General features: G+C 32.2%; 1 protein-coding gene across 1 annotated transcript in view; it reads left to right on the top strand.

Moving 5' to 3' along the window:
• LOC106718349 (pulmonary surfactant-associated protein D) overlaps window positions 1-17,783 on the top strand; it is a 65,209-nt gene that overhangs the window by 22,880 nt on the left and 24,546 nt on the right. The window contains exon 2 of the mRNA XM_014512416.2: window positions 12,268-12,573. Coding sequence (XP_014367902.2) covers window positions 12,268-12,573 — 306 coding nt within the window. The remainder of the gene's footprint in view (window positions 1-12,267; window positions 12,574-17,783) is intronic.

Raw genomic sequence — 17,783 nt, 5'->3', positions numbered from 1 at the left:
AAAATTTAAAACGATTGTGAAAAATATTACAAAGTTCATAAGACGTAAAATACCTACATGTTTGTTCACTACTTATTTATAGTTGTCAATCAGTTTTATCTAACTTACGTACACAAAAGCACCTAATTTCGCTTATTTTAATGTCAAAAGAGAGAATGGTCTTATTAATTATACCTCTAAAATAAAGTGAACCTCTCATGCATCTACAAAAATTTGTCAAAAATTGCGCGGACTGACATTTTAACTCAATATGATAATTTCTTACTTCTAAAGGCTACAGAAACTTCTTTTACAGGCTACAGCATTTTTCTGCCATCAACTAAATTATAGTAATCAGAGAAATGGAAATGAATTCAACGCTCGAAGTTAACAAAACAAATTTCATAGCTACGACACGACATAATGACGTTCATCCAGAAAGTAACAAAGAAGTGTACATTTGCACGATCCCAGTTGGGCCAGTGCCAAAACTCTGTGATAAGGAATTTGGGGCAAGCCATTCAGTTAACGGATTTGCACTTGTATTATATACCGCCAGTTTTGTATTGTACTCGTATATCTAGTTTATTATATTGTGTGAAGTTGTGATTGCTTACTGGTCGAAATCTTAAAGCGCCCGGTAAGAGATCATTTTTTTTTTAATTACTTGATACTAGCGTTCGCCCATTTTCTTCTATTTTTAACTAGCTCTCGCTCTAGACTGCGTCTGCATGGAATTACAAAATAAAATTAATATACTATATACTCTTCCAGGTTATGTTTTACATATTCGCCAAATTTCAGCGAAATCCATGCAACCGTTCTGGAGATACCTTCAAACTAACATCCATTCATCCATCCTTCAAACTTTAGTCCATATTCTTTTATTATTTTATATATAAAAAATCATACTAATATTATTAATGCGAAAGTTTAGATGGATGGATGCATGTTTGTTTGAAGGTATCTCCGGAACGACTGAACGGTTCTTTATGAAATATGGCACAAATTTAGTACATAGTCTGCAAGAACATAAAGGCTACTTATTAAGTTTTTTTTAATTCCGCGCGGACGGATGCGCGGGCGACAGCTAGTTGACAATAAATTAATCATATGCCTATAATCAATACTATTCTATTAACATATAGATTAAATTTTGTATTTATTGGAAACGTGCATATTTAACTTCGTCACCAAATGAGATGTCAAGGTCATGATTAACTATCACTAACCAAGACTTGATTTATATGCATTTTATAACTTATTTATTTATTGTTTGTTACTTATTTTAGCATATCATTAAGTATGTGACATTTTATACAATATTCCAATAGGAATCTAAACCTTAAATAATTATTGTGATGTTTTTTTCTTACTTATATTTCTTCTTTTTACTTATATGTTTGTTCACTACTTATATTATAGTTGTCAATCAGTTTTATCTAATATACGTACACAAAAGCACCTAATTTCGCTTATTTTAATGTCAAAACAGAGAATGGTCTTATTCATTATACCTATAAAATAAAGTGAACCTCTTATGCATCTACAAAAGTTTGTCAAAAATTGCGCGGACTGACATTTTAACTCAATATGAAAACAATCGTTGCAAATAATCCAGCAAAGGATAATTTCTTACTTCTAAAGGCTACAGCAAACAAGCTTTTTTTCTGCCATCAGCTAAATTATAGTAATCAGAGAAATGGAAATGAATTCAACGCTCGAAGTTAACAAAACAAATTTCATAGCTACGACACGACATAATGACGTTCATCCAGAAAGTAACAAAGAAGTGTACATTTGCACGATCCCAGTTGGGCCAGTGCCAAAACTCTGTGATAAGACATTTGGGGCAAGCCATTCAGTTAACGGATTTGCACTTGTATTATATACCGCCAGTTTTGTATTGTACTCGTATATCTAGTTTATTATATGGTGTGAAGTTGTGATTGCTTACTGGTCGAAATCTTAATGCGCCCGGTAAGAGATCATTTTTTTTAATTACTTGATACTAGCGGTCGCCCATTTTCTTTTATTTTTAACTAGCTCTCGCTCTAGACTCCGTCTGCACGGAATTACAAAAAATTTATATACCCTATATATTCTTCCAGGTTATGTTTTACATATTCGCCAAATTTCAGCGAAATCCATGCAACCGTTCTGGAGATACCTTCAAACTAACATCCATTCATCCATCCTTCAAACTTTAGTCCATATTCTTTTATTATTTTATATATAACAAATCATACTAATATTATACATGCCAAAGTTTAGATGGATGGATGCATATTTGTTTGAAGGTATCCCCGGAACGACTGAACAGATCTTGATGAAATTTGACACAAATTTAGAACATAGTCTGCAAGGACATAAAGGCTACTTATTAAGTTTTTTTTTTAATTCCGCGCGGACGGATGCGCGGGCGACAGCTAGTTGACAATAAATTAATCATATGCCTATAATCAATACTATTCTATTAACATATAGATTAAATTTTGTATTTATTGGAAACGTGCATTTTAACTTCGTCACCAAATGAGATGTCAAGGTCATGATTAACTATCACTAACCAAGACTTGATTTATATGCATTTTATAATTTATTTATTTATTGTTTGTTACTTATTTTAGCATATCATTAAGTATGTGACATTTTATCCAATATTCCAATAGGAATCTAAACCTTAAACAATTATTATGATGTTTTATTCTCCGATTTTTAAATTGGTTCTTAGCATTTAAATTCAATTATGTATGAATACAACTCCATCACGTATATTTTTTTAAATGAGAGAATAGGAAAACGAGCAGCGGAAACACCGAAGTAATCAGCGACGCCCGATAACCGAATTTTAAACGGTTCCTTGAGATACGAAATTCCTCTATCACTATTAGTGATGCAACGGAAGTGTCTTACCGGAACCAGAAACGGAAACAGATGTCAAAAATAAATTTTAGCAGAAACGGAAACGGAAACGAAAGCGGAAACAGAAGTGTAAATAATAAAAAAAACATATTTACAATTTTTTTTTTTTTGTAAGAACAGTTTGTATTCGTTTTTAATTTATTAAGGCATTGGATATCGGTGTCCTTTAGCCTTCAATATATGTATTTTTACTGTGCTGCAATGAAACAAAATTGTTGATAAACGACAAATATATTTCTTTATTAATACATCCACTGCTGACCACTCGGATCCGAGTGGGCAGAGCTATAAGTAGCGGCGCCTCCTCCTCGGATCCGAGCGAGGGGCCCGTTCACTTTGTAGTAGCCAGTAAGCCGCCGGCGTTTGAAGCGAGTCCATGTTGCTTTGTGTGGCCACTCTGGCAATATAGTCAGAAAAAGAATATTACATAGTTTCATTGTTACAGTGTTGTAGTGATTAGTACCACGTTCGTACGGAGGCAAACATACAAATATCTTGTATCACATGTAGCTAAGACTGAACTTAATGTTATGTATGTATATTTTTTAAATATATGTATGTATATGTGTGTGTATGCGTTTATGTTTATGTGTGTGTATACGTGTGTGTATGTGTGGGTGTGTATGAAATGTTACAAGATCTTGAACCGAGAAGATAAAAGCTGGTTTTGATTAGTATCCTTACATGTTTTACTCAATATTCTGGAATTTGATGAAAAACTTGACTTTGTCAAAATCTTGTAACATATTAATACACAGAAATGCAATCGTGGAACAAATATCTACATATTAGTGAACTAAAGCATTGCCATCCCTAGTGCTCAAAATGATGATCCCTAGCGCTCAAAATGATGATCCCTAGCGCTCAAATACAAAAAACATTATTAATTTATCTATACGTTCAAACACTCCCAGATATACTAAATAAAAATTCACCATAAAAAGATTTGGCTCCCAGCTGTTACCTTTTTTTATTTTGTAAACAGTGAATGTGTTAAGTATCAAAAACACCAAATCTAGATTAGAAAAAGATATAATTATTAGGCAGTTGACTTGCAATCTACAGGGCCTGGGTTCGAATCCCGCTATGTACCAATGTGTTTTTCGATTTAGATATTTACATTTATCCGACGTTCCTAGGGTGAAGGAAAACATAGTGATGCTGCCTGCACATATCTGAGAAAAAATTTAATGATATGTGTGAAGTCAACCCGCTCTGGGCCAGCGTGGTTGACTATGGCCTAGTCACCCCTAATTTGGGGTAGGCTCCGAGCCCGTGAGTGAGTGAGCCGAGCGAGTGGGGATGTATAGTGAGCTGATGATAATAATGATGATGATATATTACATGGTTATCACTTATTCAAAAGTACATTTAATAACTCGTAAGTATGAAATAGTCACATTTTGCCAGTTGTCAAATTTTATATGGACAACAACTAGACAGTTTACTCCAGCAAGAGAAACTGATTGTTTCAAACACCAGCAGAAATATTACGCGCTTAAATTCACGAAAAAGTACGTAAACAAACAAACGCGACAAGTGCCGAAAGGCCGCGCACGGACTGCGCGTCTCGCGCCGCGTATTTGGATCTCTCAGCCGTCGTAAAGTTCCGTTTTATCTCCGTTATAAAAGTTGCGGAAACAGAAGCAGAAACGGATGTTGAAAAGCACGCGGAACTTCCGCACTTGCGGAAACGGAAACAGACATCCGTTGCATCACTAATCACTATTATTGTTACCATCATATCAAAAATACGTATTTAGCTGTGTTTCTAACAATATTTTCCTCTTAACGAGCTACCATCCCGAAATTAAAATATTTTTTTAATACATTAAAAATAAGTTAAACAAAAAGCCGTAGGTGGGAATGTTGAGACCTTATATTGCGATAATTTCAAAGGTGAACGAGTTCTTTGTTCCATCCTCCTTTATATAGGGAGTGTTCAAGGACAACAACCGAGATAAAATAGATTTAGAGCAGTTTTAATTCAAAATTGCACCATATATGAAACACTGAAGTGGATGAATTTGTATTTTGAACTAACTTTAATAAAACAAGATAAAATATTGCAATACAAACATAACCAAAGCCTAACCTAGAGGGATAGACAGAGACTACGATTTTCCATTTTGCACGGTCATTAGCATAAATTTTCTCGCCTTATTTTCACCAAAAATCCTATTGTATAGATAGGATTTTGATAGGTTTTTTGAGTGTTTTATTTATGAATGTCCAGCTGCAGATTTTTTTACTTTTAAAGTGTACTTATATTCTAAAACTAGCTTTTACCCGCGTCTTCGTCCGCGCGGAATAAAAATAAAATAGAAAACGGTGTAAAAATTATCCTATGTCCGTTTCCTGGTTCTAAGCTACCTGCCCACCAATTTTCAGTCAAATCGATTCAGCCGTTCTTGAGTTATGAATAGTGTAACTAACACGACTTTCTTTTATATATATAGATAAGAAAGTGTTACACACAACTTTACAGTTAATTTAGTTTAAAGATAGAGGGCTCTGTTTCATTTAATAGAGTCAGTCGATTTTTTTTATTGAAAATGATGGTTATGTCGGTATGCAGATATTACAATTTTTTACCAAACTAACAAAGAAGATAATGTTTTCTGAGCGTATGTAACTTTTTAATGTATCTGGGTTTATATACGTTAATATCAGTGTCCTTAGAGTGTCACAGGGTGTAGTGTATTACATCGACACAAAACACATACATATAGTGGCCGTGAGCGACGAAATTGTAAGAAAATTTTAAAAAGAACGAGTTCGAATCTAACTGGCCATAAGTATTTTTTTCATTGCTAAACCTTTTTTTTGGTGTTATCGAGTGTATTCTTTTCAATTTTTAGAACAAAGTTCCTTATTGCGCGTTGTGAAAGGGGGCTAGACGGAAAAAATTCTTACGAAAAGTTGTCACGACACTTTTTGCTATAGTAAGTATGTTAACGACGAATGAGCGCTACTTCACCATGGCAACGACGTGACAATCTATCTATCTATATCTATGCCTTTTCCCAATTATTTGGGGTCGGCCTTCCTTAGTTAGAATGAACTCTTAAATGTTTATTTTAATACGCAGACGATAGATGGTGCTGTTCCATCTGTTACAGCCATAGTCAGTGAGGTTTTTTGTTTTTTAAATTAACCTTAGTTTATCCTTTACTTGATTTTATTTCACGATTTATTCACTTAAAAACTATATTACAATTTACTATATTTTGCTATAAAAACTTGTAAAACAATTCCCTCATATAACGTGAACGAATTGGTTCATTTGCAAAATAAGATGAATTCTAGATTTTTCTAACACATCTTTATTCATGTAACTTGTTAACCTTAACCAAATTAAACAATAATAAAACATCACGCATCAAACTAATCAGATGAGCGTTGACATTTAAAAAAAATGATTTATAAATGACACCCAAATGTCATTACAGTTATATCTGAAATTAGAAACAGGTGTGCCATAAAATGTTGACCGATCAATAATTCTAAAATGCTTTAATTCTTTCCTCTATGACTTATTTATTGATTTTATAAATTAAGCATTTTAAAAATACATGAAAAATTACCTCATAAATTATTAAGTATTGTGAAATTTTACTCTTGTATTCTAAAAACTTGAGTTTTTTTGTAAATGCCATGCACTTTTGTGAGTTCAAAAGTTCAATGATTTATAGCTTTAATATTAAAATATACGAGTATTGACTTAATTTTGATGATCATGTTTCAGCCAAATTTGCTTTAAATGCATTATATTTGGTTTAATATAGTTACATGTTTAATTCATGTAAAATACATTAAATATAATTACATAAAATTGATTCATCTCAAGGTTTAATGTTTTAAGATGAATTCCAATTTAAGTGTTGAAATAAAAGTTTCTACAAATATTTATAATTTCACTAAGTTAAGCGTAAAAAATAATTGTAACAGCGCATGTTATTTTTTGCGATTATTTTTTTTTTGTGTTCAAACTAAATTTTATGTCTTCAACGATATGATATCAAACTATTTTGTACCGACTTCAAAAACTGACTCTAAATTCTTCAACATTTTTTTTAATATATCAAAGAAAGCTGAAGGATGATAATTCGTAGTACGCGTAGGCAGTACTAGATATCAGATGTCCGAACAAGGTGACACAAATTAGGATCGTATGTATAAGTTTTGTATATTTAGCGTCGTATGTGGCTCAAGGTAGAATGTCGGTGCCAAATTACTTGACAATAAACGCTGTTGAAGCATGTCGAGTGAGACAAGGTCATGAACATAGATGCTTATTACTTAAGTTATTCCAGAGAAAACTTTTTAGCATAGATAGAAATTTTGTGATCAAGATTTTGGAAAGAGGATATGGCTAAGAAGAGATGTATGGGAGAGTAGTAATGATGTAATATGAATTTAAAAAAAAACCTTTATTTTTGTCAACTAATAAAAACGATACACTTCTCTTATCGGGGGTTTGATTAATGTTAATTAACTTGTTTATTTATCAATTGTGTCTCTATTTCCCAAAATATCTGCAATACAGAAATAGCCAATTTATTAACTTCACAGCATATTTATAACGAAAACGAAAATATGTGAATAAAATATTTATCTTAACTTAAGATCTTTGAATTAATTAAAATCTGTAATCCGCTCTACATTATCAATCAGGTATACATTCTGATACCAAGTGAAAGTATTTTCTATTGCATTTGCTACTCTAAAAGAAATGACTTTGGGTCCAAAATTGATTACGTTAAACTAGAGTTCAATTTCACTAAACCGATTAATGCACTTGGCCCACATATAGATGTTAGATTCCGTGTATAGGCATTAGTATTATGTACTAATGTGATTTTGAACCTTATTGTGAATGCATGAAAGTGAAAACGCTTTGCATTATTTATTGGTATGTTGGAAGGTGTTAATTATTTTTTATAATCGATAGCATCAACATATCAGTCGTTATATTTATATATTTTTTTACATTTCAGCTTTTATGTTAAAATTAAATATTGTTATTCGGTTAAGAACATGGGTGGCTTAGTAGTGCATCGGAATTGTAGACCGTCTAGTTCGAGTTCGTAGCCTTACCTTACCTTGTATTACTCTTTTCAAATATCTAGGCTGCTCAAGATCATCGGTGCGCTTTATAGTGCCCCCCTTATCGCATCCTTCTAGGCCCTGCTAAACCTAAATTTGTGTTCTGTGCAACGACCCGCCCGGACGGAGTCGTGGGCGACAGCTAGTGTTAGATATTAAATATTCATTTGTTTATTTGTAACCCCGGTACGTCAATGTTAAATTGGAATACGTTAGGTTGGGTGTTTGTTGGCTTTAACTACGTATACAAGCAAATCCTTAGAGTGCTAAAATTGATCTAATTTTGGGTTGATTTTTTTTAAATGTTACAATCAAATTAGATCGACGAAGTATTGCAGCTACGAAATTTCTTAGAGATTTACTTATTATTAACAAAAAAATCTAAGAGGCTATCCGAAATATCGTTGAAATATGTTACTTTTTGTTTCAAGGTTGTATGTCGTTTACATTAGAATTTATTTCTGAAATAAGGCGTGAAAGCTTAGTGTTAATTGACTTATTGAATATATTAATAACTAGCTATCGCACATGATCTCATCAGTCTGGAATAAAAAAATAGCATAAGTTACTCGCGCGCACATTTCCTACATTCCAGTGCAGTCAAAATCGGTCCATCCGTAGATTACCCAGAACAAATGAAGACTTGAGGAGAGGCAGACAAAAAATTCAAAAGTTTTTTTGTTATAATCAACGAAAAAGAAATAAATTATAATTAGATATTTACATACAGACACTACAATTTTATTAACTAAATACTTTATTCAAATTAGTAAGCTGTTTTGATATATAGCAACCAATATTAATTGACATCTCATTTAGAATATATTGACCAGCATTTAGTGTCTAAGTGAATTAGGAATTTGATTAATGCATGTTTTATAAGGTCCACATGTAGATCAAGAATTTTATAATTAAAAACATTGAGTGCAGTTGACCTACAGTAGTGACCTAGCTTTATTTTGTGATATACACTAAGGTCAAGCATTTGCATGACTTTGATATTATTTCTTTAATAAGAGACTTCAACAGTAAACATCTATGAAAGAATAGAAGTAGGAACAACCAAAGCGCCTGTTGCCAAAAAAAGTCCCAAAAAAAAGGTAATGTTTTTTTTCGCCTGTCGAGGAAACGGAAAGTTATTAATTACAATCAATACTTTGTTACAAATTGTTATTATCAAAGTTTTGTAATAACTTTAACGATTTAAGTCTCACGAGAAAGTTACAATTAATATTTTCGTTTAGGGACTACTAACTTAATTGGGATCATGGCATAAAAATGTCTAAAAATAAAAAAAAATAATGGTCTACCAAATAAAGGTTCTACTACTGAAAGTCATTTCAAATATCTGTCTGTTTTTTTAAGGGAATGCGAGACGTAACGATATGTTGTAAACACGTTCCGATAGTAAAAACCAACCACAGTTTTATTTTACCCACCACAGATTGAGTGCATTGAGAATAAGGTACAGGAATGGGCACGACTTAATATTTACTATCATAAGTCACGAACTTGTTATAAATATCTATTCATACACGCACCGTGCTCAGCTGAGGGATCTTTCTATAATGGTTTATGTAGCAACAATGTATAAATGTCAAAAAAAATATTGATCGATGCAATGATGACCGACATATCTTGATACTTTACTTTTTTGGTACTTTTTTTTGCATCACGGGTTTTACTGCTTAAAATGAAAGTATAAGACAGCCACGTATTATTTAACTTATAAGACATGGTAGAGCACAGCCGTACCATCTTTTCCTTGATTATTAATAACATCGAGTTTCTTATCTATTACATAAAGATGGCGCTATATTAATAAAATGTCACGCTACGTTCCTGATTGAATAAAAGGCTTAAAATAAACCAATTTGTTTTTAGTTGATATATAAATTAATATTAATTATAGTTAATTTATCAGACATAATTAATATTCAAGAATATTTGTGAATAAATCGATCTATTTTATTACTTTTATTATTAATTCATCATGAATTTTCGGCGTAACGAAGAAACATCAAAGATGATATTTCCTGGTTGACATAAATTAAATATTACAATTTGAATAACAATTAATTTAACCTTTTGCAAATGACCGGATACATAAATCTTTTAACTGTTATAGTTAAATATAAGTAATGGTTATAGACATCCGGTCGCATCCTTTAATAATAATAATAATAAACCAGTTTAAATTTTAACAAGAATTTAATAAAGATCAAGGTGAACTATGGGTAATATTATTATTAGCAATCCAAGTGCTTGGCTGTGTACTTACAGAAACATCTATGTAACATTTCAAACCTCTAGGTCCAGTTTCATGCGTTGTGGATTTATTTAAAAGATATATTAAATTGGTCAATTTACACATGCTTAGATAGAGTAATAAGTATTTTTATTCGCAGTCCAAAAAGCAGTTCGATGAAGACTTTTTAGGGTTTACATAATGGTGTCCCTAAAATGTCTACCAATTTTCAGTTCTACGCGAATCATTGTAGCTTCAATAACTTTAATTCGACCAGAGTGAAGTAAGTCGTTTGGGAGATGTTAAAGGCTATTTTACGTAATATGTTTATTACAAAACAAATGCATTTACAATCGTGTCGAGATCGAACATTTATGAGTTTTAATAAATTTACGTTAATTATATTTGGTTACCTCACGTTAAGTGTAATTTGGATTGATTATTGATTTTTATTTTAAAACTCACAAATATATCTTTAAGCAAATAAGAGATGAACAACGATGGGTGGATTTTGACGTCTTAATTTTTTTTATTACACTGTGGTTGTACAGAACAGAAATTGAATAAACGGCCAGTCAATTTTGTTGCCATATGAATAAAACAGTAATTTAATTTTATTTAGGAGTAAGTCTTTGGAAAAAGAAAAAAATTACAAGCACTTAAACTGGAAAACAAAATGATATTTATAATAAGGAAAATCAGGCGGTAAAAAAGCAATAATATTTTATGAACCTCCTTTTCTAAAGCTATTTATTTAAATTCAAACTCCTTTTAACAATTCCATTACACCTTTTCTTTTTTCCCTTTGACCTCTATTCGTAAAAGGTTGATTATAGTTTTATGATCAGCTTTAATTTAAGTTTGATTTTATTTTATTGTTAAAATTATTCTATTTGCAAAGGTCACTTTAGTTTTTATTTAGTGATACATAACCTCTCACTATTTATTATTATAATTTTGAACCTTTTATTTTGTCGTTTACATTATGTTGCATTTCGTATCTTCCTGGTATTAAGACAAAATTATCAATTTGGATTTAAATCAATTTATTACATTTTCACTAATTAAAATAAAAAGCAACTGTAGTACATACAAAATAATTTTAGATACCGAATGCTTTTCCTTCATCTCTATTTTCTTTATCAACATAATTTTTATGTTGAACTTTAAAGTTATGATACGTAGTTTATTTACTATCGAAATTTGTTGCGTTTGAGGGATATTACCATTGAAATACCATCAAAGCCTTGAAACATCCAAAGCCCTAAATCATTCCAAACAACTTCCTTACATTTGTAAAATAACAAAACAACCGACGGATAAAATGAATCCATTGTTCTGGTCTTGAATAGTTTTGTAAACAATGGACTTGCATAAATTATTACCAATCATATTTATATCTTTAAATCGGCACGAAATAAGTCTTATTTAGGATATTCTGGGTACACAACCTTCATGGCGGATAAAATAATTGGGACACATCAATATCGCAAAAGTTGAGTAACCAAATAATTCTCACAATCGTGACACTATGCCAGAAAAAGATAATTCTGAGAAATGCAAGACTCACTGATTCACTCAGGGAAGAATACAAAAAAATTGAAGATTCCTTTTAAATCTTTATCGTAATAAGCTTTCATTTGGTTATTACATTTACCACAGTAATTTACTACATTTATTGTTAATCCATATTATTATTTTTCCATACTCTTTTATTGGTGTGAAGCAATCTAATGAGCCCTTCAAACCTTCCATAATCGAAGGTGAGAAGGGAGAATCAGATAAAAATGACATCGATGTAATTTTTTTCTTAATATCTTCCTATCTATCCTTTATAACCGTAGAATTTGACTGCCGTAACACTTCTTATAATACATATTGAAATCTCTGTTTCGGCAAAGAGATTGAAAGTGATGACAATATGTATTAATAAAGGTGTCACAGCAGTGGAATTCTACGGTATTATCCGCGCAGTCATTTTTATCTGTTTTCTCCTTTCTCCACAGGACCGAGAGAATTGGCGCGACAGAACCAAATCACGACACAAATTCTGGAAGCATACATTCAGAAAAAGTTGGGCTTAGCGAGGCATACCAATCCATTACTAAGACCGCCGTCGATCTTTGATATAATACCACCGAAGAAACAAAGAGAGGAAAGACCAACGAGGCAGCTGTCTATACACGAGGAAAATGAAGAAGATCCCCCGGAGATTGAGGAAGACGATGGAAGCGAAACTGAAACTGCAGCCGTGGAGGATGAAGGATTGCAGAGTGTGGAGAGTGAACAGATTGACTCAATTTACTCCGAAGGCATGTAATTGAAGAATTTAATATTAATGTCACTAAAAAATAACAATGAAGGAACTTTAACAGTATTACTTTCAACACATTAAGTAACAGTGTTGTTTTGTCTAACTTATTAGCTAGCACTTATGAAATTAACGAAGCGAAATTTGATAATAGTTAACTACTTCTTTGTTCTACTTAAATACGTATAAACCAAAATGCTCCTTAGTGCTATTTTGTAAACTATGACAAAAATAAACACAACTAAGACCTTTGACTCATACACATTATATAATTTTAATATTTCACAATTAGCAATTGAATAATTAAATATCATAATTTCTCTCCCGGTTTGCATAACAGTCCTGAACTTGCATAGAGCAATTATTTTTATAACAGAGGGATTTTTACTGTAGGAGTAACGAAGAAAAAGGATGCGGCATATTGTCTGTGTTCAGCACAAAGGAACTCAAAGTACTTAAACCCGGAATGAAGCGCAGTAGACTTGTTTATTGAAATAAAAAAACGACCAGACTAGACATCAGACAGATATATCCTTTTTATTCGTTGCGTAGTTTCTTGAGCTCCGGTCTGAGTTTATTAGTTTTAATTCATCATCTCCTATTCTTAACGTTGTATAAATACATAAAACAAAACTCACGCCTGTAACCCAGAGGGGTAGGCAGAGATCACGGACCTCCATTTGGTGTAGCCAAATGAACCTCTGCAATCCACTTTTCGCCATTTCGGGAAACGGAACCTGACGGGTGGCGAGCCGCGTGCGGGTTGCATCACGATGTTTTCTTTCAACGTACGAACGTCGGATAAATGTACGTATGTAAATCGAAAATCGAAAAACACATTGGTACATGGCGGGATTCAAACCCATCACCTGAAAATTGCAAGTCAAGTGCTTAACCCCTGAGCCACCGACGCTCTATCTCAAGTATATATATTATATTTGGTTAAATATAAAACTATATGTAAATGAACTAATTTCTATACAACATCTTGAATACTGATTTAGCAGTATCATCTGAACAATTTCATACTGACCTTGACATACAGTCATTGCAATAAATCAAGATTCTGTATTGGATGAAAATGTCAAAGTTTTTATGATCTTTATATTTAACGTGAAAATAATTTATGATACCTTTCATAGTCGTTTGGTTAAATTGATTTGAATGACAGGTTTTTTAAACTCCGTCCAGTTTCATATTCTAATAACGTTCACTTATGTACATTTATCTTTTATAATACGGAAATTGTAGTTTAAAAACATGACTTAATCCATAGCTGTCGCCCGCGACTTCGTCTTAATTACTAAAAAAGCTTAATGAGTAGCCTATGAACCCTTCCAGACTATGTTCTAGATCTGTGCCAAATTCCATCAAGATCCAATGAGCCGTTCCGAAGATACCTTTAAACAAACATCCATCTAAACATTCGCATTTATAATATTAATAAGAAGTAAGACTTAAAACGCTTGCCGGGATGTAGCCATTTTTAGTATACAATTAGTTTTTAATTATAAAACATTGCAACCGACTTCTTTACCTTGTTTTTTATTTTTAAATTCATATTAACCTTAATTTAATAGCTAAAATAGTTTTTATTACGTGTCATAAATAAAGTAACAAAGTGATGCATACAAAAACAAACTAATTTGGTAATGAACTGTGGGAGTGATGCTATATTTATAATCAATTTACGTAACCAACATTGACATTTGGCATGAAGATGATATTCACATTTGTGATTTAAAAAGGTTAGATCTGTTAAAAAAGATTTGCACCGTTTGTGCAAATAAGTAAGGTATTACATTTAAATATTATTTAATTAACAATTATACTAATCTTAATCTATTCTTAATTCTTTATTGATTATTGAAATGTTCAAAATAATTATTGCATTATAATGATTTTTCTAACTTTATATATTTAGTTAGGCAATTTTCAGTCGCAATAACAGATAGTATATTATTAAAATGATAGAATTTTAACGTTCAGCCACAAACTTTGGTCGCCATAATAGATAATATCTGTACTATTTTCAACCGATGGTTTCTTAAACCGTTTCAACAGCACGTGGATTTTTTCGCAAACCCAAACGGCGCTATTTTTACCATACATTATCTTTTTAATCAAAACAATAAGAAGTAAACAGCTGATGTGTTTACTTAGTGGTTACTAAACCTGTTGCTTAGTGCATACCGATCGCAACCGTTCTGTGCAAAGCTCTATTACGTTGTATACACGAGGTTGCGTACTTGTTTCGATACAGTTGGCCGACTTTACGCCATCTTCGTCTTAGATCGATGTTACTGTGAACTATCCGTACTTTGAATATGTTAGCTCTCTACTCCTGCTTATGTCATTTATTACATTGGAAACACTGACCTTTGTAGACATAGACAGGTCGCCACTAGAAAATGACAGCTTTTGCTGCGTTCCGACTTAAAAGAAAATGGCAATACCAAATCTGCACAAAATATCACGGCTTGTAGCCTGTCCAGTGGTTACATACTGGTAATCTGAAATGGTGCGCATAAATCAAACTAAATTATGACAGCTCACTAGCGTCCCCTTGTCAATGTCAAAAAAATCACAACATCCTCTTTGTACTGTAGATGTCATGTTATTTTCCATTATTTTCTTTGAAAAGTACAGATTTGAACAAAAAAATGAATGAAAAGTATATAATTTTTTTAATTGTATTTTGTCACGTGTTCATTATAGGCAAAAGTTCAATTAATAGCTGGTTTACATTAGGCCACCTCAGTACACCAGTGCTGATTTCATACAGTACGTACGAAATCAGCGCTGACATACAACTGGCATAATGTAGACACCAAGTGAAGCCAGTAAGCCAACCAGTCTGATAACTGGGATGGTGTTCTACTTTTCAGGCCATTTCGGCCATTCCGACGCAACAATAATGTAAACGGCCTGTAAATCACGTTTCAATTTTATTCAAAGTTTGGTTCTGTAGGAGTCGATCGGCATTATTAAAAATGTAAATAAAATAATTTACATTAATTAGTTGAAGATTTTATAGCTTGATTGATATTTCCTTCGACGACTAATAATAATATTCTTTGATTTATCTAATTATGTACCACTAATTAACTGGCAACTGTATAATTTACTTTTTCACTCTTCTGACCTATATTTAAATGTAAGATGAACTAGTTTTACTAATACGGATTTTATGGGGCTTTATCAATTATAAAACTACTGAAATTACTGATTAAAACATAACCTTAAAAGTAATTTGAAAGTTTATTTAAAAAACGTTTTTTCATTTATATTAATTTAGCACCAATCACCAAATAAAACTAATGCTAGTAGTTGCAAAGATGTTTGTCTTTTTCTGGCAACTGTCATGCCAACATTAAAAGCTATTTAATTTTTACCAACTCATTTAACGAAGTACTTATCGCCAAAAATGCAATTACAATTTTATAGTTTTTTTAATTGTTTGAAATGTTATGTGCATGAAGAGTACTAGCTTTTGCCCGCGACTCCAACCTCATGGAATTTAATTTCATAGAGATCCGTTGAGTCGTTAAGCGGATACCTTCTAACAAACATCCATCCATACAAACATTTGCATTGATAAATATTAGTAAGATTGTAAAATTTGCACATGTTAGTCACAATTGTGTTTCCATGTATTTTTAATCAAACTTGCTCACATATTGTTAAGTGCACTTTATTGAATGAATAGCACGGTACGGTATAAAAGTTATCTATAGAGTTCAGTTGCAGTTGCCGCGGCATAATGTGTCGACAGCAATCCCTGTATTACTGAGGGGAATGGGGGGAGGGGAAGGCGAAGAGGACTGTAGGCACAAAAAGGTGCAAAAAGGAGCATCGTAACAACGCGCTGACCCATTTCCGTGCAGTACGCGCTTACACGATACAATAAGGTTGTCGATGTTAATATTTTTGAGGTATTTAAAATTATAGTGTAAAATGACGATGTTCTAATAATTTAACCAAACTTTTCATCTAAAAGGAAATTATTTAGTCGTATTTTACAAAAGTAATTACCGATTAAATGTATTTTCTGCATGCGTTGTATAAGATAACGTAATCCTAACATAAAGTCGATAAATAAAATTATAATGAGAGCTCGTTTGAAATATTAAAAAGTTGTCATATGGTAATTTCTAAAGTTTGATCTAATTCTCTTACATGAACCACAACACAAATCGGTACTTTTTATATTTAACCTATTTTTTACACTACTGTAAAACTAAATTTTTTATAATTTGCATAATTTAAAGTTTTAGTGAATAGCATATATGATGGTTCCATATTAAATAAAAATTGTTGTGTTATGTATATGATAAAAAATACATACTATTATAATAAAAATATTTGACAACCCTATAGGGAGTCATCGTTCGCAGGCTCTATCCAAGTCGTGGCACTCCGCCTCCTGCAACCAGCTTTGAAGCGATATTATTACGCGCACCAACATTTATCGCGATCAGATGTTTTGGTGTACACGTCCATAAAAATACTGCATCGCTTTAGTAAGATTTATTTTAAACTCGTTGACCCTATTTTGTCTCACTTCATCTTTCTAAGACACTTTAAGTAAAACTGTGCAGGCATGGTCCAAGCGCTATTTTAATATGAATATAAATATTGACAATTATCAACCTAGAAAAAAGGGTTATTAAGATAAAGATCATTCGAAAATAATAATACAAAATCAATCAATAAGATTGTAAAATGAAAACCAGATACTATTCTATAAAATGAGCGTAGAAAAGACAAATGCAATCTGTCTGACAAAAGATTGCGAATTTTTCTAGACTCAGTCATAATCGGAAGTCGAGTCGTATAACGATAAAATCAAGCCTCCGCTAAGAATTACTCGTACCGCCGTCACTTCTTTGTGGCAGAAGCTTTCTGTCGAGAGCTTCGTTACAGCTTTGAGCCGAGCTTTTTGCTTTCGTTTAATTTATGCCGACGGTACTGTGTGCAGAGATTTCCTTGCGGAATTTAGAACTCTTTACATATTTAAAGGTAGACAAAAACATGGAATAAGTCAGTGAAAGATGTCTGAAAGTTCCTCATTAGTACAGTAACTTACTATTCTTCTCCAAACTGGGTATTTGAAGTAAAACAGCGTGTAGTTTTCGTACGCTTTATACATTTTAGTGACCAGCTAATGTCCTGCAAAATTACTTTCTGCTTTCACCTTTAACGCGTACC

This window comes from Papilio machaon, chromosome 12 (genome assembly GCF_912999745.1).
Source record: "Papilio machaon chromosome 12, ilPapMach1.1, whole genome shotgun sequence".
NCBI classification, from domain to species: Eukaryota; Metazoa; Arthropoda; class Insecta; order Lepidoptera; family Papilionidae; genus Papilio; species Papilio machaon.
Note: the sequence above shows the minus strand (reverse complement) of the source record. Positions and strands in the feature narration are given on the sequence as shown.